General features: G+C 40.3%; 1 protein-coding gene across 1 annotated transcript in view; it reads right to left on the bottom strand.

Annotated features, from left to right (window-relative positions):
• LOC101329048 (sodium/glucose cotransporter 1-like) overlaps positions 1–19,096 on the bottom strand; it is a 62,117-nt gene extending 43,021 nt beyond the window's left edge. Inside the window, 5 exon segments of the mRNA XM_033837916.1 lie at positions 2,995–3,054; positions 4,627–4,731; positions 14,409–14,480; positions 18,982–19,009; positions 19,011–19,096. Coding sequence (XP_033693807.1) covers positions 2,995–3,054; positions 4,627–4,731; positions 14,409–14,480; positions 18,982–19,009; positions 19,011–19,096 — 351 coding nt within the window.
• Positions 19,097–27,139: the final 8,043 nt, after the last annotated feature.

Genomic DNA, 27,139 nt, shown 5'->3' with positions numbered 1-27,139 from the left:
TTGGTTCTCTCCTTTCTCTTTTGTGTATCTAGCATAGCTTTTTGCTTTGTGGTTACCATGAGGCTTCCATAGATATAAGAGTCTATTTCAAGGTGATAACTTTGAATGCATATGAAAACTCTACCCTTTTACTTCCCGCCTGACATTTAATGTTTTTGATATCACAATTTACCTCTTTTTATATTATGTATCTGTTAACAAATAATTGTAGCTATGGTTTTTAAAAAATACTTTTGTCCTTTAACCTTTAGAGTTAAGTGGTTAATGTACCACCATCTTACTGTATTTGAGTAGTCTGATTTTGACTATCTACTTACTATGTTTTCATGTTACTAATTAGCATCCTTTCATTTCAGCTTGAAGACTCCTTCCAACATTTCTTATAAGGCAGCTCTAGTGGTGATGAACTTCCCCAGCTTTGGTTTGTCTGAGAAAGTCTTTTTTTCTCTTTCATTTCTGAAGACCAACTCTGCCAGATAAAGTATTCTTGGTTGGCAGTCTTTTTCTTTTACCACTTTGAATACATCATCTCACTGTCTCCTGTCCTGCAAGCCTTCTGCTGAGAAATCCACTGATAGCCTTATGGGGGTTCCCTTGTATGTGAGGAATTTTTTGTCTTTTCCTGCTTTTAAAATTTCGTCTCTGTCTTTGATTTCAGACAGTTTTATTATAATGTGTCTTGGAGAAGATAGTTTGGGGTTAAAACTTGGAGGGGAACCGATGAGCTTTGTCATCTTGGATATCCAAATCTCTCCTCAGATTTGGGAAGTTCTCCATTTTAAATAAGCTTTCTGCCTGCTTCTCCCTCTCTTCTCCTTCTGGGATGCCAGTAATGTGTAGATTGTTTCTTTTAATGGTGTCCCATAGCTCACATAGGCTTTCTTCACTCTTTTTCCTTTGTTCTCCTCTGACTGCGTAATTTCAAATGACCTATCATTGAGTTCACAGAATCTTTCTTCTGCTTTGCCAAGCCTGCTGTTGATGTCCCAGTTGCATTTTCCATTTCATTCATTGTAATATTCAGCTCCAGAATTTGTATGGTTAGGATTCCTATCTCTCTGTTAAACCTCTCATTTCTTTCACATATTGTTTTCCTTATTTCGCTGAGCTGTCCTGTGTTTTCTTGTAGCTCACTGAGCTTCCTTCAAACAACTGTCTTGAACTTTTTATCAGGCAAATCTTTGGAGTTGGTTACTGGAAAATTATTGTGTTCCTTTGGTGGTGTCATGTTTCCTCGATTTTTCAAGTTCCTTGAAGTCTTGTGTTGCTGTTTCTGCATTTGAGGAAGCAGTCACCGCCTCCAGTTTTTACTGACTGGTTTTTGGAGAGAAATACGTTCCATCAGTCCTGCTAGGGATTCTGAGGCTTTCTCAGACCTTTCCTTGGATACACCTGCTTCACATGTCTTCCTTGATCCTACAAAGCCAGGCTGAGTGCTGACAGCCTCCAGTTTGCTTGCCTTACTGAGGGTGGTGCTGAATGCTCGTCTGTGTGCTTTCCCAATCCCACAGGGTCAGGCTGGCTTCCTACGTGTGCTCACTAGCTTTATGCCAGGAATCAACACTGCCACAACTGGAGGTAAGCTAAGGGAGCTGGCCATAAGGTGCAGGCATATGTGGGTGAGGCATGAAGAATGTTGGGGTGTCTGAGGGCCAGCTGGGGAGATCTGCAAGTGAAGAGCCCCCACCGGCTTACTGGCAGGCTTCCTGATAGAGTTTGCAAGGGGGTTAGTAGGATTTGTGTTCCTTTGATGCCATCTGAGAGCCCTGAGTGCTGCTCTCCCAGCCACTCCCCACCCCCGGTCATACAGCACACCTGAATATTCTAGATGGAGTGAGAAAGAAGTAGGTCTTTTTGGCAGCAGTCTGTGCAGCTAGAGTAGCTGGGCACTTACATGCTGTCGCTCTTCCCCATGGGACAAATCTCAGGCTAAGAAGGTCTCTCTTGGCACTGAGCTGTGCCACCTCGGGGGAGTGGTGACATGGGTAAAGTGAACCTGTCCCTCTCACCCTCTTCAATGCATCCAGTCGTGGGTATTGTTTTTCCAACAGCATGACTCCTGTACTTCCACAAAGGCCCTCTCGCCTGTGGGTGACAGTCTAAACTGGAGTTCTTTGACAGAACACTCTTATTCTGCCATGTTGGTGACATCATGCCACGTACCCCTGTGGATGCTAGGCCTCGACAGTTTCTTCTTTGTTCTCTCTCAGCCAGGCACTGACATCTTTGTCCCCTTATCTCCTACATACATTTTAGAGTCAGCTTGTCAAGTTCCTCAAACATCTTCTTCTGGATTTAGGGAGAACTAATATTTTTAGGCTGTTGTCTTCCAGTCATTAACAGAATTGTTCTCTTAATTTAGGTCTTATTTTTTAACAAAGTTTTAAAATGTTTTCTATAAAAGCCTTAAGAAGTGAACTCTTGAGTAAGGTCCAGAGTGAAACAGTAGGCAGTTACTGGCTTCTGTTTACCAGTCAGAATGACGTTATTTCAGACATTTCTTAAGATTTAGGGAAATCAGTACAAGGATCAGAACACTGAGAAGTTTAACCTGTCCTCTAGGATGTTTTTTTAAAAATTTAATTAAATTTAATTAATTAATTTATTTTTGGCTGCATTGGGTCTTGGTTGTTGCGCGCGGGCTTTCTCTAGCTGTGGTGAGCGGGGGGCCACTCTCCGCTGCGGTGCGCAGGCTTCTGATTGTGGCGGCCCCTCCTGTTGCGGAGCACAGGCTCTAGGCACGCGGGCTTCAGCAGCCGCAGCACGCCGGCTCAATAGCACAAGCTCAGCAGTTGTGGCGCATGGGCTCAGTTGCTCTGCGGCATGTGGAATCCTCCAGGACCAGAGCTCGAACCCATGTCCCCTGCATTGGCAGGCGGATTCTTAATCACTGTGCCACTAGGGAAGCCCCCTCTAGGATGTTTTTATGTACATATGCAGTATTTGTAAGAAAAAATATTGTAAAGAAAAGAGTAAGTGCTAATGGATACTCACCCCAGCCTTAATGTAAATGGGAGAAAATACCAAAGCAAAAACACAGAGCATAAATGGAGCCTGAAACCAAGAAAAGAAGAGCAATTAAATCAGGGTCCCACCTAGGCTAAGCTCTTAAATGAGATGCAAGCTCAGTTACTGTTTTGAGCCCAATAAATGTCATACTTACTGGGGACCTTGCAAATAACAGCCCAAGCGTAAGCCTTCCAGTACAACAAACTTAACTTATAGGCACTTGATCTTTGCCTATAAAGGGGTGCATTCTTAATTTGGGGGGGGTTAACTGAGCCAATTTTCAAGATATTTATTAAAATTTATTGTTTGCCTACTTCCAGATAGAAACGAAGGTGGCTTATAATTAAACAAAAAAGATAGTAAAAAAAAAAAATCAGAAACCATTCAGAGAAATAGTAGAGAAACTACACCAAAATTTACAGAAGCTATTGAAATTAAGTAATGCATTTGTCTCTGGCTTTCTTTACAAAGAAGGGGTAAGTTGAATATATGAGGGAGATGTGAATGAATTTTGAGAACTAAATGGTGGTACAGACCAGGGCGCCTTATCAGGTCTGGAATTAACTTTGTTAGAAGTATTGTTTATTTCTGTAGTCTACCAGAGGAAAAGATGAGACCCAGAAAGTAGGGAGCTTTCTGATTTATCAAAAAAAAAAAAAAAAAAAAAAAAAAAAAAGGGCCAGGTGATTTATATAGCGATAGGTTAACCCAAGACACATAAATTCACTTATATTAATTTAGGTGAACAAATTCTATGTCCTATAACAAATATATTCCACAGATTAGATAAACAATCCATTTTATAAGTTTTATAGTTGAAACCTGGTATTCATAGGCGATCAGTTAGGAGTTTTGTAGTAACCAGCTGAATATCTCAAAGAACCCGGTTGAGCCTATTCTCAGTATACAGTTGACCCGTGAACAATGTGGGGGTTAGGGGTGCCGACCCCCATGTAGTCAAGCTAAATCTGTCTCAAAAACAAAGGAATTGGTAAATGACTCATCCAAGGGCAGGAAACTGAAACAATCTGGATAGAATCAGGACTCAAACCCTAGTTCTTTTGATTCCACATATTGTGATCTCTAATTGAACACAAACTTTTCCCCACACTTAGTCAATTTAAAGATCTGTGAAATGAAAATAAAAGTACTATATTTATTGAAAAAAATCTGCGCGTAACCGGACGTGCATGGTTTAAATACATGTTTTTCAAGGGTCAACTGCATACTGCAAATGTGTACATACCGATAAATACACACACATATATACATATATATCTGTATGTCTATGTACACACACACATATATGTGTATGTATGTATGTATATGTTTATGTACATATATATTTAAGTGTTAATATGATCTTTTCCCTACCTGACTAGTCTCCTAACTGTATTCCTATGGTCCTTGGAATGTAAACATTCTCTATCTCTTCATTACTTTACTAAGAAGAATGAAAACTAGCACAATCTTGTTGAGAAATCAAAGACTTGGTTCCCTTCTTCCATGACTTCTCAAGGAGTCTTTAATATTTACTCAGGGTTGAAAGCAAGTTTTTATGTTTCATTTGGACAATGATAAAGGTGGAGGTTAGCTGCTACAGAAGGCACTACTTACATTCCACTCGAAGGCCCCAACAGCAATCCCTGAAGACACCCCCGTTCCAGCCAGGCCCATAAAGTGCCCAGTGCCAATATTCGAGGCAAAAAGAAAAGCACCTATCTGAAAATCAAAAGACAATTACAGATCAGAACTTTTAGTCCAACTTCAAAAACTAATTCTCACAAATATAAACCCAACCTGAATTTTATCAATACATTTCCTCAAAAGGGATTATACCCTGGGCAGAATTCCCATTCATATTTTTTCTATACAAACCCTAACCATAAATTAGAAGCCAAGTAAAAAGGGATGAAGGGAAAAAAGTATTACTGCATTCTTATGTTGCCACCCTCCACACGCTCCACTGACTTATTTGCAACTGCAGAAATATTAGCAGGAGTGTAATTTCATCACTGTTTGAAGTAATTTAAAAATATTAACAATTTAACTGATTATAAGAGAATGGTTAAAATACTAAGGTACATGAATATGATGAAATACAATGTAGCATACAGAAAGGATAAAGGAACTCTATGAAATGATAAAAAATAATGTAAACAATATTGATAATATAATCTCATTAAAATTTTGTGTGGGCATATTACACTTATGCACATGTATGTTTATATATAGATGGGAGTGATTCTGGTAGTATATATATAAAAATACTTCTGGGGACTGGAATCATGGTTATAGAAATAGAATGGTAAGAAAATCTCAAGTTCCATACTTGGATTGTAACTTTTTTTTTTTTTTTTTTACAACCAGCATATGTTACTTTCAAAATAAAAAATCCCAGAGGCATTTAAAATGAACAAAATCCCTCCTAAACCAATTTTAATTGAGTAGAGATAGCCACTCCATTCCAAATCCAAATCCAAATCCTGTGCTATATTTGACACAAGATACACTTAAAACCAAATTATTAAGAGAGACTAAAAATAACAAAGCCTTTTAGATAAAAGCAAACAAAAAACACAGCATTGACGATATTAACATAAGATAAAGTAGGATTCAATACCAAAAGCATTAAATATGACAGAGGTTTTTTTGTTTTGTTTTTAAACCATGAAACATAAAATGCACTAGTAAGATATAACTGAGAACATACAGGCACCCAAACACTGTAGCACCAACAAATATAAGGCAAAAAAAATCTTGGAAGAGGCACATAATAATTACTCAAGCAGTTATTTTTACTATTAGGAATGTCTGCTACCTTTATCATAATAATGAAAAACTATACACAATCTAAATTGCCCAATAATATGTTACATAAATGGTGGAATGTCCATATGATATAACACTATACAACTGTGTATAAATATAAAATATCTCTATCTACCTACCTATGTTTATATAGACCTAGGAAGACATTAGTACATTAAATGTACCTTCATTAATTCAGTAACTATTAATAAATGTCCACTGCCAACTATGTGTCAGTGTTGTACATACTAGGAATACATCAGTGAGTAAAACAGACAAATCCCTGCCCTCATGAAGCTAACATTCTCTTAGGAAGAAGAGGATGAACAAGATAAATTAGGGGATTATTTTATAGCACAATAGACAGTGATAAATAGTAAAGTCCTACAGAGAAGAAGAAAGGTTAGAAAACAGACAGGCACGGAAGCAACCTAAATCTCCATCAACAGACGAATGGATAAAAAAGATGTGGTACATATATATAATGGAATGTTACTCAGCCATAAAAAGAAACAAAATTGGGCCATTTGTAGAGACGTGGATGGACCTAGAGACTGTCATACAGAGTGAAGTCAGAAAGAGAAAAACAAATATCATATATTAACGCATAAATGTGGAATCCGGAAAAATGGTACAGATGAACCGGTTTGCAAGGCAGAAATAGAGACACAGATGTAGAGAACAAATGTACGGGCACCAAGGGGGGAAAGGGGTGGTGGGATGAACTGGGAGATTGGGATTGACAAATATACACTAATATGTATAAAATAGATAACTAATGAGAACCTGCTGTATAGCACAGGGAACTCTACTTCACCTCGCTGTACAGTAGATACTAACACAACATTGTAAAACAACTATACCCCAATTGAAAAAAAAAAAAGAAAGAAGGCAGGCAGGAAGTGTTGTGCAGTACAGTGGGCAGGGCCAACTTTCTCTGAGGAGGTGTGAGGGGCAAGCCAAGGGTACCTGTGAGAGCAGAGAGCGTCCAGGCAGAGGGAGCAGCAGGGGCAATGGCCCTGAGGCAGAAGCACGGCTAAATTGTTCAAGGTCACAGAGGTAAGGAGGTGCAGATCATCTGTGGCCTAACATAGGCTGGGCTTTCATTCTGGGTGACATGAGAGCCCCCAGAGGGTTTTAAGCAGTCAGGTGACATGGTCTGACCCTTCAGCTGCTTTGTTGAGGTTGGACGTGGAGGAGCACAAGTGGAAGGAGGGCGCCGAGAGAAGAGGCTACTACAATCAATCCAGGTGAGGGTGTCGGCAGCATGGGCCTGGAGGCACTGATGCGAAGGGGTCGGATTTCAAATCTGTTTTTTAAATCGAGTCCCAGGACTTCCTGATGGATTGGAAGTTGGGGTGAGAGAGAATAGAGTCTAACACTACTCCACGGGTGTCAACCTGAGCAACTAGAAGGATGGAGTTGCCGTTCAGGGACAGGGAAGACGGCAGGAGTAGAAGATGTGCAGAATGCATGTTCCATGTGCAAGACCTGACAGACCTTTCTAGTCAGGTGTCAAACAGGCAGCGGGATGCACAAGACTGGAGTTGAGGGAGAGAGCTGGGACTTGCTACCATTCTAGCAAGTTGTCTTTAATGCCATGTCGCCAGGCGTGTGAGTGTAACTGGAAAGGAGACACCAGGGTCTGGCCCTGGGGAGGTCCAGCATTCAGCAGCCAGGGAGATGGGAAAGAACCAGCCAGGGGGACCTCGAACGAGTGGCTGGTGAAGCAGCAGGAATGGAGGAGAGCCAGGCGGCAACGTGGGGTGGGAGGGACGACTGAATTTCAGTTTCACCACCGCCAAGCTAGGTAAGAGGAGGCCTGAGCACCGACCACATGAATAAGCCACATGGAGGGCCCAGACAAGAGCAATTCATACCCATCGGATATCTGCTGACTGAATAAAAGTATAAAAGAAAGAAAGTTGAAGTGGCAAAATTACTTTTATTTCCATTTTCTTTATCAATACCATAATACAGTTTGTTCACTAAGCAATAATTCTAATAGCGTAAAAAGAAGTCACATCCAGGATTGGTTCAAGATGGAGGAGTAGAAGGACGTGTGCTCACTCCCTCTTGCAAGAGCACTGGAATCACAACTAACTGCTGAACAATCATCGACAGGAAGACACGGGAACTCACCAAAGAAGATACCCCATATCCAAAGACAAAGGAGAAGCTGCAATGAGGTGGTAGGAGGGGTGCAATCATGATAAAATCAAATCCCATAACCGCTGGGTGGGTGACTCACAAACTAGAGAACAATTATACCACAGAAGCCCGCCCACTGGAGTGAAGGTTCTGAGCCCCACGTCAGGCTTCCCAACCTAGGGGTCTGGCAACGGGAAGAGGAATTCCCAGAGAATCAGACTTTGAAGTCTAGCAGGATTTGATTGCAGAACTTTGACAGGACTGAGGGAAACAGAGACTCCACTCTTGGAGGACACACACAGAGTAGTGTGCACATCAAGACCCAGGGGGAAGGAGCCGTGACCCCACAGGAGACTGAACCAGACCTACCTGCTAGTGTTGGAGGGTCTCCTGCAGAGGCAGGGGCAGGCTGTGGCTTACCCTGGAGACAAGGACACTGGCAGCATAAGTTCTGGGAAGTACTCCTTGGCATGAGCCCTCTTGGAGTCCACCATTAGCCCCACCAAAGAGCCTGTAGCCTCCAGTGCTGGGCTGCCACAGGCCAAACAAACACCAGGGAGGGAACTCAGCCCCACCCATCAGCAGACAAGCAGATTAAAGTTTTACTGAGCTCTGCCCACCAGAGCAACACCCAGCTCTATCCACCACCAGTCCCTCCCATCAGGAAGCTTGCACAAGCCTCTTAGATAACCTCATCCACCAGAGGGCAGACAGCAGAAGCAAGATGAACTAAAATCCTGTAGCCTGTGGAACAAAAAACACATTCACAGAAAGATAGACAAAATGAAATGGCAGGGGATGATGTACCAGATGAAGGAACAAGATAAAACCCCAGAAAAACAATTAAGTGAAGTGGAGATAGGCAACCTTCCAGAAAAATAATTCAGAATAATGATAGTAAAGATGATCCAGGACCTCGGAAAAATAATGGAGGCAAAGATCGAGAAGATGCAAGAAATGTTTAACAAAGACCTAGAAGAGGGCTTCCCTGGTGGCGCAGTGGATAAGAATCTGCCTGCCAATGCAGGGGAAACAGGTTCAGTCCCTGGTCTGGGAAGATCCCACGTGCCGCGGAACAACTAACCCTGTGTGCCACAACTACTGAGCCTGTGCTCTAGAGCCCACGAGCCACAACTACTGAAGCCCGCGTGCCTAGAGCGCATGCTCTGCAACAAGAGAAGCCACCATGATGAGAAGCCCGAGCACTGCGATGAAGAGTAGCCTCCGTTTGCTGCAACTAGAGAAAGCCCATGTGCAGCAACGAAGACCCAACGTAGCCATAAATAAATAAATAAAATTTTTTTAAATTAAAAAAACAATTCAAAGACCTAGAAGAATTAAAGAACAAACAACTAGAAGAATGAAAGAACAAACAAACAGAGATGAACAATATAATAAATGAAATGAAAAATACACTAGAAGGAATCAATAGCAGAATAACTGAGGCAGAAGAATGGATAAGGGACCTGGAAGACAGAATGGTGGAATTCACTACTGCAAAACACAATAAAGAAAAAAGAATGGAAAGAAATGAAGACAGCTTAAGAGACCTCTGGGACAACATTAACTGCAATAACATTTGCATTAGAGGGGTCCCAGAAGGAGAAGAGAGAGAGAAAGGATCTGAGAAAATATTTGAAGAGATTATAGTCAAAAACGTCCCTAACATAGGAAAGGAAATAGCCACCCAAGTCCAGGAAGTGCAGACAGTCCCAGGCAGGATAAACCCAAGGAGAAACACACCAAGACACATAGTAATCAAATTGTCAAGAATTAAAGACAAAGAAAAATTATTAAAAGCAACAAGGGAAAAACAACAAATTACATACAAGGGAACTCCCATAAGGTTAACAGCTGATTTCTCAGCAGAAACTCTACAAGTCAGAAGGGAGTGGCACGATATATTTAAAGTGATGAAAGGGAAGAAACTACAACCAAGATTACTCTATCTGGCAAGGATCTCATTCAGATTTGACGGAGAAATCAAAAGCTTTACAGACAAGCAAAAGCTAAGAGAATTCAGCACCACCAAACCAGCTCTACAACAAATGCTAAAAGAGCTTCTCTAAGTGGGAAGCAAAAGAGAAGAAAAGGACCTACAAAAACAAACCCCAAACAATTAAGAAAATGGCAGTAGGAACATATATATTGATAATTACCTTAAATGTGAATGGATTAAATGTTCCAACCAAAAGACACAGGCTTGCTGAATGGATACAAAAACAAGACCCATATATATGCTGTCTACAAGAGACCCACTTCAGACCTAGGGACACATACAGACTATAAGTGAGGGGATGGAAAAAGATATTCCATGCAAATGGAAATCAAAAGAAAGCTGGAGTAGCAATACTCATATCAGATAAAATAGACTTTAAAATAAAGAATGTTACAAGAGACAAGGAAGGAAATTACATAATGATCAAGGGATCAATCCAAGAAGATGATATAACAATTATAAATATATATGCTCCCAACATAGGAGCACCTCAATACATAAGGCAAATGCAAATGCTAACAGCTATCAAAGAGGAAATTGACAGTAACACAATAATAGTGGGGGACTTTAACACCTCACTTACACCAATGGACAGATTATCCAGACAGAAGATTAATAAGGAAACACAAGCTTTAAATGACACAATAGACCAGATAGATTTAATTGATATTTATAGGACATTCCATCCCCAAACAGCAGATTACACTTTCTTCTCAAGTGCACATGGAACATTCTCCAGGATAGATCACATCTTGGGTCACAAATCAAGCCTCAGTAAACTTAAGAAAACTGAAGTCATATCAAGCATCTTTTCTGACCACAACGCTATGAGATTAGAAATCAATTACAGGGAAAAAAACATAAAAACCACAAACACATGGAGGCTTAACAATACGTTACTAAATAAGCAAGAGATCACTGAAGAAGTCAAAGAGGAAATCAAAAAATACCTAGAGACAAATGACAACGAAAACACGACAATCCAAAACCTATGGAATGCAGCAAAAGCAGTTCTAAGAGGGAAGTTTATATCAATACAATCCTACCTCAAGAAACAAGGAAAATCTCAAATAAACAATCTAACCTTACACCTAAAGGAACTAGAGAAAGAAGAACAAACAAAACCCAAAGATAGTAGAAGGAAAGAAATCATAAAGATCAGAGTAAAAATAAATGAAATAGAAACAAAGAAAACAACAGCAAAGATCAATAAAACTACAAGCTCGTTCTTTGAGAAGATAAACAAAATTGATAAACCTTTAGCGGGACTCATCAAGAAAAAGAGGAAGAGGACTCAAATCAATAAAATTAGAAATGAAAAAGGAGAAGTTACAATGGACATTGCAGAAATACAAAGCATCATAAGAGACTATGACAAGCAACTCTATGCCAATAAAATGGACAACCTGGAAGAAATGGACGAATTCTTAGAAAGGTATAACCTTCCAAGACTGAACCAGGATGAAATAGAAAATATGAACAGACCCATCACAAGAAATAAAATTGAAACTGTGATTAAAAATCTTCCAACAAAAGAAAGTCCAGGATCAGATGCCTTCACAGGTGAATTCTATCAAACATTTAGAGAAGAGCTAACACCCATCCTTCTCAAACTCTTCCAAAAAATTGCAGAGGAAGGAACACTCCCAAACTCATTCTACAAGGCCACCATCACCCTGATACCAAAACCAGACAGAGATACTACAAAGAAAAAGAAAATTACAGACCAATATCACTGATGAATATAGATGCAAAAATCCTCAACAAAATACTAGCAAACAGAATCCAACAACACATTAAAAGGATCATACACCATGATCAAGTAGGATTTATCTCAGGGATGCAAGGATTCTTCAATATATGCAAATCAATCAATGTGATACACCATATTAACAAATTGAAGAATAAAAACCATATGATCATTCTCAATAGATGCAGAAAAAACTTTTGACAAAATTCAACACTGATTTATGATAAAACCTCTCCAAAATGTGGGTACAGAGGGAACCTACCTCAACATAATAAAGGCCATATACGACAAACCCATAGCAAACATCATTCTCAATGGTGAAAAACTGAAAGCATTTCCTCTAAGATCAGGAACAGGACAAGGATGTCCACTCTCACCACTATTATTCAACATAGTTTTGGAAGTCCTAGCCATGGCAATCAGAGAAGAAAAAGAAATAAAAGGAATCCAAATTGGAAAAGAAGAAATAAAACTGTCACTGTTTGCTGATGACATGATACTATACATAGAAAATCCTAAAGATGCCACTAGAAAACTACTAGAGCTAATCGATGAATCTGGTAAAGTTGAAGGACACAAAATTAATGCACAGAAATCTCTTGCATTCCTATACACAAACGATGAAAGCTCAGAAAGAGAAATTAAGGAAACAATCCCATTCACCATTGCAACAAAAAGAATAAAATACCTAGGAATAAACCTACCTAAGGAGGTAAAAGACCTGTACTCAGAAAACTATAAGTCACTGACGAAAGAAATTAAAGATGACACAAGCAGATGGAGAGATATACCATGTTTGTAGATTGGAAGAATCAATATTGTGAAAATGACTATACTACCCAAAGCAGTCTACAGATTCAATGCAATCCCTATCAAATTACCAACGGCATTTTTTACAAAACTAGAACAAAAAAATCTTAAAATTTGTATGGAGACACAAAAGACCCTGAATAGCCAAAGCAATCTTGAGGGGAAAAAATGGAGCTGGAGGAATCAGACTCTCTGACTTCAGACTATACTACAAAGCTACAGTAATCAAGACAATATGGTACCAGCACAAAACCAGAAATATAGATCAATGGAACAGGATAGAAAGCCCAGAGATAAACCCATGCACCTATGGTCAACTAATCTATGACAAAGGAGGCCAGGATATACAATGGAGAAAAGAAAAGTCTCTTCAATAAGTGGTGCTGGGAAAACTGGACAGCTACATGTAAAAGAATGAAATTAGAACACTAACACCATGCACAAAAATAAACTCAAAATGGATTAAAGACCTAAAAGTAAGACCGGACACTATAAAACAGAGGAAAACATAGGAAGAACACTCTTTGACATAAATCACAGCAAGATCTTTTCTGACCCACCTCCTAGAGTAATGGAAATAAAAACAAAAATAAACTAATGGGACCTAATGAAACTTAAAAGCTTTTGCACAGCAAAGGAAACTATAAACAAGACAAAAAGACAACTCTCAGAATGGGAGAAAATATTTGCAAATGAATCAACAAAAGATTAATCTCCAAAATATATAAACAGCTCATGCAGCTCAATATTAAAACAAAACAACCCAATCAAAAAATGGGCAGAAGACCTAAATAGACATTTCTCCAAAGAAGACATACAGATGGCCAAGAGGTAAATGAAAAGCTGCTTAACATCACTAATTATTAGAGAAGTGCAAATCAAAACTACAATGAGATATCACCTCACACTGGTTAGAATGGGCATCATCAGAAAATCTACGAACAACAAATTCTGGAGAGGGTGTGGAGAAAAGGAAACCCTCTTGCATTGTTGGTGGGAATGTAAATTGATACAGCCACTATGGACAACAGTATGAAGGTTCCTTAAAAAAACTAAAAATAGAATTACCATATGACCCAGCAATCCCACTACTGGGCATATACCCAGAGAAAACCATAATTCAAAAAGACACATGCACCCCAATGTTCATTGCAGCACTATTTACAGTAGCCAGGTCATGGAAGCAACCTAAATGCCCATCGACAGATGACTGGATAAAGATGTGGTACATATATACAATGGAACTCAGCCATAAAAAGGGTCATTTGTAGAGACGTGGATGGACCTAGAGACTGTCATACACAGTGAAGTAAGTCAGAAAGAGAAAAACAAATATCGTATATTAACGCATATATGTGGAATCTAGAAAAATGGTACAGATGAACTGGTTTGCAAGGCAGAAATAGAGACACAGATGTAGAGAACAAACGTATGGACACCAAGGAGGGAGAGCGGGGGAAGGGTGGTGGTGGTGGGATGAATTGGGAGATTGGGATTGACATATTATACACCAACATGTATAAAATAGATAACTAATAAGAACCTGCTGAATAAAAATAAATAAATAAATAAAACCAAAAAACCAAAAAAAGAAGTCACATCCGACTCCCACTCTACACTGTGTGCTTCCAGAGGGCAGGACTCACTATGTTTTATCTATGTCCCAGAACCTAGAACAATACCTTGTACTACCAGACACCTAGTAATGGTTACTGAACTACGCTGAGCTGAATGGAAGAGTTAAGGGAAGTACTAATGAAATGACTTTCCTGATTTAGCAACTTCAAATTATTTGGGGGTAAAAGACATCCAAATTAAAGGAATAAATGAATCCACACGCAGCCCCCAAACTGGACTGCACATGCAAGGCACACTCACCTGCCACCATGCTAGATTTCAGCCAGCCAGGAAGAAGTCTTCTACTGTCCCACGACTCCTTGACAATACAGCCTTAAAAAAAGGGGTGGTGTTGGGGGGAATCCAAGAAACCAAACTGCTTCAAAGACACAGGTCTCACAAACAGATGACCTTCACTTATGGGTAAATGTCCTTTGCAGAGATCCCATTTCCCCTTCATTCTTTTTAGGAACAGAGGTCTCTACCTGCTGAGTTAGAGGAGGGCCCACGGTCTCTCCCAGCTATGAGATCACATGGGCCTGTCCATTTCTCTACACTAGTGTGAAAATAATATTGCTTTATTTTTTCCCCCAATAGTTAACCAGCGCATGGTTCCCAGCAGAGTCTTGGAGATGAGTGGTTCAGCGAATGTATCAATTGACTGGGAATGGCAAAGCTGAACACCAGCCTAGCTTCTTCCGGGAGAGCAGTCACGTTGCCAAGACTATGATGTCCTCCCAACGCACCCAAGGGCTCTCTCCTCAGGTCCCCAGCTCTGATTCCCAGACTCCAGTACTGTCAAAAGATATTCCTGGGGATTTCCTGGATTGCCTAGGACTAGCAGGACCCACGGATGACCACTGGTTGACAAAAAAGTGTTTCTGTGGGAGAAGTGAACTTATTACCACCATCTGGGGTATCTGCCTTATAATGGAGTCCTTTCACATCATAAAGCTTTAAACCAAAGAACAACTCTAAATCAGACACATTAAGTTAGTCTCATTTCATCCATTCACTAAATATTTATCAAGAGCCCATTATGTTCAGAGCTGACCTTTCTTAAGGAAGGTATCAGCGGTATGTAGGGAGAGGTGCATTAGAACTTTTAAAAGGAATTTACAAAATGTTCTAAGATGAATAAAATCACTCTGTCTTCCCATTAAAGAAAGAACCAGACAGGAAGAGAGGAGGTCCTGGGAAGAGGGTGGTTATGCACATGTCCCTGCCTCCTCCTTCCTCCCTGCTCTTTCTGGAATAATCCACCAACCACAGCAGCCAGGCTGCTGGGGCAGAAGGTGCATCCACCACTTTCTCAAAGATCTTGGGGCTGAGACTGATAACAGAGGAAACAAACAAACAAAAGCGTAAGGTTTTTTCCCCTTTAACATCCTGCAGGAGCCAAGGCACCAGCAACAAAGAACAAGATTTCCTTGTGGGGGCTCAGCGGTCAGAAGCTGATGAAGGATTTCAGGAGTCCCATCTGTGCAAACGTGGGCAATTCTGTTCAGTGAGAAAAGGGTGGTTTGCTTAAGAACCAAAAGAAAATAAAGCTAGACTCCTTTATCACATTATATGCAAAAGGAAATCCCAGATGTTCTGGACATTTAAATTTCTTTTTAGCTTGCAGGATCTTAGTTCCCTGACCAGGGATTGAACCCGGGCCCTCAGCAGTGAAAGCACGGAGTCCTAACCACTGGACTATAAGGGAATTCCCTAAATATTTTTTAAAACCTATAAAATATTAGAAAAAATTTTAGAATAGTATTTGTACAATGTTGAAGTGGGTAAAAACTTTCCTAAGCAAGCCAGGAAATCTAGATGCAAAGGAAAAGAGAGACAGTAGACTTCTTCAAAGTGAAAACAAATCAGATGACAGAGAGACAACAGTAACAGAGTCTAGAGCAGCGGTTCTCGACCAGGGGTGATTTTTGCCCCACTCCTCCAAGGGACATGTGGCAATGTCTGGAGACAGTTTTGGCTGTGAAGGGGCAGGGCTTAGGGATACTTCTAAGCATCCTATAACACACAGGACAGACCTCCCACAACAAGGAATTACCTGGTCCCAAATGTCAGTAGTGCTGAGGTTGAGAACAACTGCTCTAGAAAATGAGAGTTTAGGAAAAACATATTGGCAACTCAAATGACAGACAAGGTGATAAAAGCAAAGTCGAACAACTCAATTCATAAATGGGCACATAAACTGGCTATTCAACAGAAGAGGAAGATCAAAGGACAACAGGCTCACAAGAATATGGTCAATCTCATAGGAGGCTGAATCTGGAAAGCGCAAATCAAAGCTGCAGTAACATACCACTACTCACTCATCACCCTGGGACCCCCACAAAAATTAAATTAGTAGTAACAAACCAGGCTGGTGAAGGCCTGGGGAAAGAATGTGCTCATATGCTGCTTGTGAGAAATGTAAATCTCAACAAGCTTTGGGGATTGCCATTTAGTGATATCTGCTAAAATTTCAAGTAAACACACCCTTCCAACCCAGAAATTCCAATTTCGGGAATCCATGCTACACAGCTTAAAAGCATCAACACATTAAAAACAACAGCAGCAACAAAGACCCAATGCAGCCAAAAATAAACAAACAAATAAATAAATATATTTAAAAAAAATCTTATTAAAAAACAACAACCTGGCAGCAATCTAAGTGTCATGAGTAGGGAAGAGCTGAATCACACACGTGTTTGACTATTGTGTATCTAATAAAAACATGAGCTAGGACTTCCCTGGTGGTGCAGTGGTTAAGAATCCGTCTGCCAATGCAGGGGACATGGGTTTGAGACCCGGTCCAGGAAGATTCCACATGCTGCGGAGCAACTAAGCCCGTGCACCACAACTACTGACCCTGAGCTCCAGAGCCCGCAAACCACAACTACTGAGCCTGTGTGCCACAACTACTGAAGCCCACATGCCTAGAGCCTGTGTTCTGCAACGAGAAGCCACTGAAATGAGAAGCCCGTGCACTGCAACAAAGAGTAGCCCCTGCTCGCCACAACTAGAGAAAAGCCCGGGTGCAGCAATGAGGACCCAATGCAGCCAAAAATAAACAAATAAATAAATAAATTTATTTATTTAAAACAAAAAACCATGAGCTAGATCTCTATCTATAGACCTGAAGGACTCCACATCACGTAGTAACAAACTGCAGGGTAATGTGTATCATACGATCACATTTTTTGTAAAGACAAAAACGCAAAACCTTTACCTATGTGTCTGTGTAAGCACTGAGAAGGGAGGAGGGACACACAGGCCCTGGGTACCTCAGAGGGATGGGAATGGCTGAGGGAGGAACCATAACTCCTCTAGACAGTTATGCATCTCCTCACTCCTTACAGTGAGCATGTGATTAAAAACAATATATGAGTTTTAAAAAGGACAAAAGGAAAAATAACAATACAAAGAAGGAAAAAGATCAAAGCATTCTGGATAACAGCACATGTTTTATGGCTCCTAGAAGAACAGAAGGAACAGTAGGTTTCCTTTGGAAGCGGCCGGATGGCTTACGGGTCCTCAGACCTTGGCCACACCTAGGCCCCAACTAGACCCGGAAGAAGGTTGGGTGGGGGCTTCCTAATTCAGTGAGAGCAGCTGGGGGAAGGATCCCAAAGTGCCCACTACTCAGAGCCCGGCCTGGGCCACCTAGAAGGATGTTTCTCATAACTGAGACCAATTTGAAAAAAATCGTTTGTTTGAATGATCTGGATAAATATCAATACCTCCGACTTCTTTTCAGTTGGGAGAGATACGAAATTCTCTTAAGAGGATGGAGACCATAGTTCCATTACTCTATCTGCCCACTCACAGCATGGTAAGCACTCAAAAGGCTGTCCAGTGATCTTGCTTTGAAGGACCAGATTCTGCACAGTAAGATCCTTATTGTGACCTGGTGAAGCGCCCCAAAGTAAAGGTCACATGGGCATGAAAGCCTCAGCTGGGTGGGGGCAGCCCGCAATGAACTCTCCCACTAGCTAGCGAATGGTGCGCTGTCACCAGATACTCTTGCTTACGAAGCAGGCCGAGGAGAGGCTTCTGACGGTTAACAGCTTAGCCGAGGGGCGATACCATGACACAGGCCAAAGCCTTTCTACCTGCCCTCGGGCTTTTCACTGCCTGGCCCTGGGGAGTATAGTTACGAGACACCTTTGTGAGTGCCTACAGGTTAAGTGCTAGCGGGCAGATGGTAGTAAAGGAGACCCAGTCGCCACCCTACTAAGAGAACCTTATACTAGAGTAGAATATATAAGCGCCCAATTCAAATTCGAAGTGAACACTTAGGGCCCTAAATTACATGTGACCTTTGAGGTCTTGTTTGCTGGGCAGTGGTTACGCTCATGCGTCAGATCAGGCAGCTCTAGGTTCGAATCTGCACTCCATCATTCCCTTGTGGTTACTTGACCTCTTTGAACCTGTTTCCTCATCTGTAATCCACAGCCTGGTTGTGAAAATGTGACACACTTAAAGCACTCAGCACAGACCAGGCACTTTAGCGCCGAAGGATGGGTAATTGTCACTATTGCCACCACCATCACGACGATCGATCAGAACAACGACCCCATATTACACACGGCTTGGGTTCCAGGCGGTGGGCACCTGGCAGCCTGACCCGTTTATTTGTGGGGTGGGGAGGGAAGATGGGCTTGGACGTGCCCTTACTCTCGGTAGGGAGCAGGTGGCGCAGGGAGGGTGGAGAGGTCCCGGCTGAGGGCTGTGCAGGGGCGGGAACGAGAGGGATGTGAGGTGGGGATCAGGTGACAGGCAGGTGAGGACCGAACCCATCTGGTGTCCAGGCCTACCCCCCCAGCCCCCGGGCCCCACGTACCCACAGCGCGATGCCCAGGACCAACACCGTACGAAACTATCACCAGGACGTCCAGGGCACTACTGGCGGTGAAGACATGAGCAGTCCAGGCGAAGCCATACCACGGGAAGCCCATGGCGGCGCGCCCGGGCGGGCGAGCGCCGCGCGCTTCCGGGAAGCGGCAATGGCCTCCGTGGGGCTCCAGGGGCGCGGCCGCGGGGAACCCTGGGAACAGCCCCGGGGCAGCCTGGGAGCTCCGGGCAGGCCTCGCGCGGCCCAGTTCCCGCATTCGGGGCTCCGCTGCACGAAGGCCGCCGCCATCACCGCCAGTCCCGGCACAACGCCGTCCGTTTGGCGGTCGGAATCGCTTTGCCCTGGACGGAGAGCTGGTCGCGGCGTGGGTCTGGGTCGAGGCTACCGGGGCAGCACCCGTGTCTTTACGAACGAACCACATGAAACCTGAGGCGGAAGAAACCAGCAATACCCCTCCTGTCTTTATTTGTCATTTCGAAATTTTGTGCATTGTGGGTTTGGGGCATTGATTTGGATTTAGTAAACTATTGCATTCGAATATCATGTATCCCGAGTCCTGAGTTTCCTTGGTGCCCTCTCCCCTTAAATTTTGCGCCAAGGAAAGTGCCTCGCTTGCCTCACCCTAATCATGGCCCTGGTTGGACCAACTGGTTACAGAGGCTCCTCAGTTTTCTGCACTTTGATCTTTCATAGGTGATGTGCGAATTTTCAGTCTGGGCCAAGCCTTACTCTCCTTGGTGTGCTTCTCTAATGAGTTGTTAGAAATCTTGGTCAATAATACTAGTAACAATAATAATAGATAACAGTTATATAGCTCTTGCTAGGTGCCAGACCTACTTCTTTTTTTTTTTTCCTACTTTTCGAACTTGTTTTTTATTGATATAGTTGAACTTTACAACAGTGTCATAAAATACTATAAACAGAGCCTTCAGATAAACAAACAAAAACTAATCTAAATATATTAACCAGGGACATCTCTGGTGGTCCAGTGGTTAAGAATCCGCCTTCCAATGCAGGGGACGCAGGTTTGATCCCTGGTCAGGGAACTAAGATCCCACATGCCGCAGGGCAACTAAGCCTGCGCGCCTCAACTACTGAGCCTGTGTGCCTCAACTAGAGAGCCTGCGTGCGGCAAACTACAGAGCCCACACACTCTGGAGCCTGCACACCACAACTAGAGAGAAGCCCACGTGCTGCAATGAAGAGCCCACGTGCCACAACTAAGACCTGACACAGGCAAAAAAACCTTAAAAAAAAAATTAACCAGATTAAAGAAGGCAAAAAGTCCAGTGATAAACACATTAAATAATAATATGCTAATGGTGTCTAATTTACCCACTATCAGTTCTTTACATTGTCACAAAAACAGTAAACATCAATTTGAAGTTTGGTGAATGGACTTGATTCCTGATTTATATTAAGATACGATATACCCTTTGCATGTATATGTACTTTGTGTGTATTAACCCATTTGATTCTCCTAATAAGCAGTCAGTCTGACCACAAGGCAGGAGGCTTGCAGCTGGTCAGAAGTCTATGTTCTCAGCCTCCTGAGCAGAATTCCGTGTCCTAGTTTAGTTCAGTGCTGTCCAAGAGAAATATAATGTGAATCACGGGTGTTATTTTTTTCTACCTTCATTGAGATATGATTGACAAATAAAAGTTGTCTATTTAAGGTGTACAATGTAATGTTTGATACAGGTATACACTGTGAAATAATTACTATAATCAAGCTAATTGAATATCAGTCACCTCAGTTGCCATTTTTTTTGTGTGTAGTGAGAACGCTTGAGATCCCTCTTAGCAAATTTCAGTATACAATACATTATTATTGACTATAGTCACCATGCTGCACATTAAGTCTCTAGAACTTATAACTGAAATTTGTACCCTTTGATTAGTATCTCCCCTTTTTCTCCACACTTTTGCTCCTGATAACCATCCTTCTACTCTCTGTTACTAGGAGGGTTTTTGTTTGTTCGTTTTGTTTTTTTAAGATTTCACATGTAAGTGAGATCATGAAATATTTGTCTTTCTGTGTCTGGTTTATTTCACTAAGCATAATGTCCTCCAAGTTCATCCGCGTTTTTGTAAATGGCAGGATTTCACATTTTTGCATCCATTCATCTGTCCATGGACACTTAGGTTGTTTCCATATCTTGGCTACTGTACGTAATGCTGTAATAAACAAGAGGGTATAGATATCATGTTGAGATAGTGATTTTATTTTCTTTGGATATATCCCCAGAAGTGGGACTATTGGATCATAGGATAGTTCCATTTTTAATGTTTTGAGGAAACTCCATGCTGTTTTCCATAGTGGCTGCAACAATTTACATTCCAATCAACAGTGTACTGGTATTCCCCTTTCTCCACGTATTTGCTGACACTTGTTATCTTTTGACTTTTTTGTTAATAGCCATCCTAACAGGTGTGTGGTGGTATCTCATTGTGATTTTGATTTACATTTTCTTGGTGATTAGTGATGTTGAGCATCTTTTCATATCCCTGTTGACCATTTGTATGTCTTCTTTGGAAAAATGTCTTTTTAGGACCTTTGCCTAATATTTAATTGGGTTGGGTTTTTTTGCTATTGAGTTGTATGAGTTCCTTATACATTTTGGATATTAACCCCTTATCAGATTTATGGTTTGCAAATATTTTCTCCCATTCTGTAGGTTGCTTTTTCATCTTGTTGATTGTTTCATTTGCTGTAAAAATTAAAATTTTCCAGTAGCCACATTAAAAAAGTAAACAGGTGGAATTAATTTAAATAATAAATTTATTAATAGTTAAGCCAATATGTCCAATAAGCCAAAATATTAACATTATAATATACGATCAATGTAAAAACTGTTGGGATATTTTATATTCTTTTTTTCCACATTAAGTCTTTGAAATCTGGTGTATATTTTACAGCACATCTCAATTTACATGCTAACTTTTCATTAGAAATACTTGATTTGTCTTTAGATTTAATAAAATTCACAGTTGAAAAAAATAGATTCACCTACTAAGTTGTTCTAAATATACTTGAAAGTTTTCCAGTAGCTGAATATAGTACCAAAATTTACTTTTCCCTTAAGTCAATGATAAAACTAGTTCATCTTTTTAGAAGAATTGATCTGACTTTGAAGCAAAAGACTATCAGTTTCGAAATTATGTCTTTCCAAGTTAAGTAATTCACTAACTCTTGTTTGTTGACTCAATATTACTAACATCGAATTCAGAGGCATGGCATAATTTGAAAAGCATTTCTAAATTGATCAATATCGCAAAGCATTCTTCAAATTTTTCTTGGATTTTTTTTGCCACCAATTATATAACATGGCCAGTTAAAATGAAAATCTTTGACATACGGACTCATGTTAGGAGAGTTGTAAAATTATTATTATTGATTCGTATTATGAAGTTTTGATTTCAACATAAATTCTTATACTTGGGTAGCTAGGTTACAAATAAGCTTTTCCTTTCTTTTGACTATTCAAATTTTGCTCATTCTTATACGGTGTGTATTAGTGAGAAATATAAGTACAGACGGACATTTTTGGGTCTTTGATTATTGAATATTCAACAAACATTCCTTTTGTTTAAAGAAAATCTTGAATTGCAGCTGACATTACAGTAATTCTTCGTAAAATTTCCCATACTTGGCCAACGGGCATTGGCAAAAGCACATCGTTAAATTCATCACCTATTTCTTTCAACAGTTCCATAACATGGTGATGATTTGTATTATCTGCACATATACACTGAGTGATTTAAACAATGGTACCCATCCATGATGTTTTACATAAAGTCTGCTATAAAAACTAAGCACAAAATTTTATATGTATCACACAATTGAATAAAGCAAGGGAAACTCCATTAAATCTGGAGTTTTAACCTGAACACAGGTAGAACAGTGTCTGTCATGATATCAATAAAAAAACTATTTTTTCCCATAGTTAGCTGAAATTCTTCTTTGATAAATGTCAAAGGTTTAAAAGATCTGTGCCACAAGTTCAATCTTTTAGGTCACTAATTGGCAACATTTCTTCATAGGTTTGGATGTTCTTTGATACAAAAAGTATTCAAAATATTAACTGGGTAGGGTCTCACATGACTCAAATAAAGCTACAGAGAGGTACCTGTGAATTGTCAACTTTCAAATCCATTCATCTTTGGTATCGTTGGAAAGACCTTGTATTCTATGGGCAATTGTTTTGAGGCTTAATTTAAAACTCTTTCACTTTTTGTAAAATATCTTTTTTATAGCATTTTCCTCATAATTTTCTAACAAATTTCCACAACTGAAATAATTCCTTTTGTCATCTTTCCATCTAAGTTGTTTTTCTTTTTAGTGTAAGAATCCAAGCTGTTTTAAAGCTGGCCAAAGTTACAAACTCAAATTCTGTTAAAAATCATTACAATTGGTTTTGGACATTTATTTCTGATTCCAGGCAACTAATTTTATAATTTTTTCTTAACCACTGAGAGGGAACATTTTTTAATATCAAATTCACTATGTAGTGGTTAAAAATTTGTCTTAATATTGTTCACTTTATTATCTTTATTTTTTACACACCCAACAAATAGGTCTACCATACCATGATGCATAAACATTATGTCCTTTAGATGAATTGATTCCTTTGTTGTTATGAAATGACCCCTTTTGTACCTGGCAATATTCTTTGCTCTGAAGTCAATTTTTATTTTATTTATTTAATAATTTATTTATTTTATTTTTGGCTGTGTTGGGTCTTTGTTGCTGCGTGCGGGCTTTTCTCTGGTTTCAGGGAGCAGGGGCTACTCTTCATTGGGGTGCGCAGGCTTCTCACTGTGGTGGCTTCTCTTGTTGTGGAGCACAGGCTCTAGGAGCGCTGGCTTCAGTAGTTGCAGCATGCAGGCTCAGTAGTTGTGGCTCGCAGGCTCTAGAGCGCAGGCTTGGTAGTTGTGGCGCACAGGCTTAGGTGCTCCGCAGCATGTGGGATCATCCTGGACTAGGGCTCGAACCCGTGTCCCCTGCATTGGCAGGAGATTCTTAACTATTGTGCCACCAGGGAAGCCCCAATTTTTATGTTACTATAACTACTTCAGCTTTCTTTTGTTTGGTGTTAGCATGGTATACCTTTTTCTATCATTTTATTTTTAACCTATTTGTACAGTTTAATTTAAAGTATATAGATTTCTTATAGCTAGTATATAGTTGGGTCCTGCTTTTATTTAATCATATAATCTTGACTTTTAATTAGCACATTTAGACTACTTACATTTAATGTGAATATTAGTGTGGTGGTGTTTCAATATATCATCATGCTGTCTGTTTTCTATTTTCTTTTTTTGGTCCTTTTTTGTATTAATTGATGTGTGTGTGTGTGTGTGTGTGTGTGTGTGTGTGTGTGTGTGTGTGCCTGCATGTGTGTATGTATGTGATTTCATTTCATCTCCTTCATTGGCCTATTAACTATAATGTCTTGTGTTATTTTGGTCGTTGCTTTAGGGCTTATAGTATACATCTTCAATTTAACCCAGCATACCTTCAAGTGATATTATTCCATATCACATACAATATAAGACCTTTACAATAGTATACTTCCATCTCTCCCCTCCTAGCCTTTGCAATATTGTTGTCATATATTGTTATAAATTTTACATTTTAATTTATAAATGTATTATTTCTTTTTTAAACAACTTATCATCCTTTAAAGAGATTTAAATAATTTAAAAAGTCTTTATATTTACCCATATCGTTACCATTCCTAGCTAATGGTAATGTTCCAGACACAAGTCCCTTGTCAGACATATGATTTGGAAATATTTTTCCCATTTGGCAAGTTGTCTTTTAATTCTCTTGACGGTGTCTTTGAAGCACACAAGTTTTAAATTTTGATGAAGTCCCATTCATTTATTTTTTTTCTTTTGTTGTTTGTGCTTTTGGTGTCCTATCTAAGAAACCATTGCTGAATCTAAGGTCACAAAGATTTACTTATACGTTTTGGGTTTTTTTTTGGTCTGCGCCGCATGGCTTGTGCAATCTTAGTTCCCCAACCAGGGAGTGAACCCCAGGTCATGGCAGTGAAAGCCCTGAATCCTAACCACGAGGCCACCAGGGAACTCCTATTTTTTTTTTTTTTTTGCAGTACGCGGGCCTCTCACTGCTGTGGCCTCTCCCGTTGCGGAGCACAGGCTCCGAACGCGCAGGCTCAGCGGCCATGGCTCACAGGCCCAGCCGCTCCGCAGTATGTGGGATCTTCCCGGACTGGGGCACGAACCCGCGTCCCCTGCATCGGCAGGCGGACTCTCAACCACTGCGCCACCAGGGAAGCCCTTTTTTTTTTTTAAGAGTTATAGTTTTAGCTCTTACATCTAGACTCTTGACATATTTTGAATTAATTTTTTATATGGCGTGAGGTAGGGGGTCTGACTTAATTCTTTTGCGTGTGGATATACAGTTTTCCCACCACCATTTGTTGAAAAGACTATTTTTCCCCATTGTATGGGCTTGGCTCCCTTATAAAAAATCAACTGACCATAGAAATACAGGTTTATTTCTGGACTCTTTATTGTGTTCCGTGGATCTGTACATCTATCCCTCTGTCAAAACCCCATTGTCTTGATTATGGTTGCTTTGTAGTAAGTTTTAAAACAGAGAACTTTGAGTGCTTCAACTTTGGTTTTTATTTCCCAAGATTGTTTTGGCCACTCTGGGTCTTTGAGGCTCCATATTATTTTTCGGATCAGCTTGCTAATTTTGCAGAGAAGCCAGTTGGGATTCCTATAAGGATTGGGTTGAATCTGCAGACCATTTTGGAGAGTATTCTCATTTTATCAGTATTAAGTCTTCCAATCCATGAACAGAAGATATATCTCCATTTATTTAGATCTTCTTTAATTTCTTTCCATAGTGTTAGCCATTTTCAGAATACAAGTCTTGCACTACATTTGTTAAATTTATTTCTAAGTATTCTACTCCTTTTGATGTTATTGTAAATGGGATTTTTTTTTAGTCTCATTTTTGGATAGTTCATTGCTAGTGTATAGAAATACAATTGAATTTTCCCCCCAGCTTTATTGAGATATAAGTGACGAATTAAAATTATATATATTTAAGGTACACAATATGGTGTTTTGATATACATATACATTGTGAAATGATTACCACAATCAAGCCAATTAATCTATCCATCTCCTCACATACTTATACATTTTTGTGATAAGAACATTTAAGATCTGTTCTCTTAGCAAATTTCAAGTATACAATGTAGTATTACTTACAGCCATCATTCTATATATTAGATCACCAGAACTCATTCATCCTGAATAACTGAACCTTTTGTGCCCTCACAAATGATTTTTGTGTATTGATCTTGGATCCTGCAACCTTGCTGAACATGTTCATTAGCTCTAGTCGTGTTTTTGTTTATTCCTTAGGATTTTCTATGTATAAGGTCACATCATCTTCCCTTTCCATCTGGATGCCTTTTATTTCTTTCTGTGGCCTGATTGCCCTGGCCAGAACCTCTCTTCCTGACCATAGCCATCTGATAAGCTTCATTAATTGCAGCTGATTGCTCTATCATCTCAACAATGTCCTGGGGCATCAGTTGCTTCACAGGCTGGTCCAATTAAATCTGGGCTCTTTTGCAGGGATTGTTTTTGAGGTCAGTGTTTGAGATTTGTTCTAATCCCTTTTTAGTTGTCCCTTTTCCTGATTCTCTCTGGTAAATTAGTGGCCTGTGATTCAGCTTATATCTAAAGACACTACCAGTCTCCTTTTAGTTGTTTTTCACCACAAGCTCAATAGTTTTGAATTTTCTCACAGCCTGTTGCAAATAAAGTTAGCTCATTTATGGAAGGGCTTAGAGTATTTTGTCCCACCTCTCTCCCTGGAAGAAATCTCTGAGCCACAGCTCTGGGTGTCTTCTCTCTGAATGACAACCCTGTTTGAGGATCTGGCAGTCATCAGGGCACCTTTGATCTTCTTGGCTTACTTCTTCCAGCATGGAATCCCCACTTTACAAATGAGCTGGGCGAGGCTGATAGGTGTCCCAGGTTTTCAGTGTGCTGCCTCCAAGGCAGAGCCTCTGTGTCACAAACCGTACTCACCTGGAATTTAGCCACTGCAACAGGTAGCTGGGGTGTGGGAGGGGGGGATGAAAAGTGC

The sequence above is a fragment of the Tursiops truncatus genome, chromosome 13 (assembly GCF_011762595.2).
Source record: "Tursiops truncatus isolate mTurTru1 chromosome 13, mTurTru1.mat.Y, whole genome shotgun sequence".
Lineage (NCBI taxonomy): Eukaryota > Metazoa > Chordata > Mammalia > Artiodactyla > Delphinidae > Tursiops > Tursiops truncatus.
The sequence above is the reverse complement of the archived record's forward strand: the minus strand, read 5'-3'. Positions and strand labels throughout refer to the sequence as shown.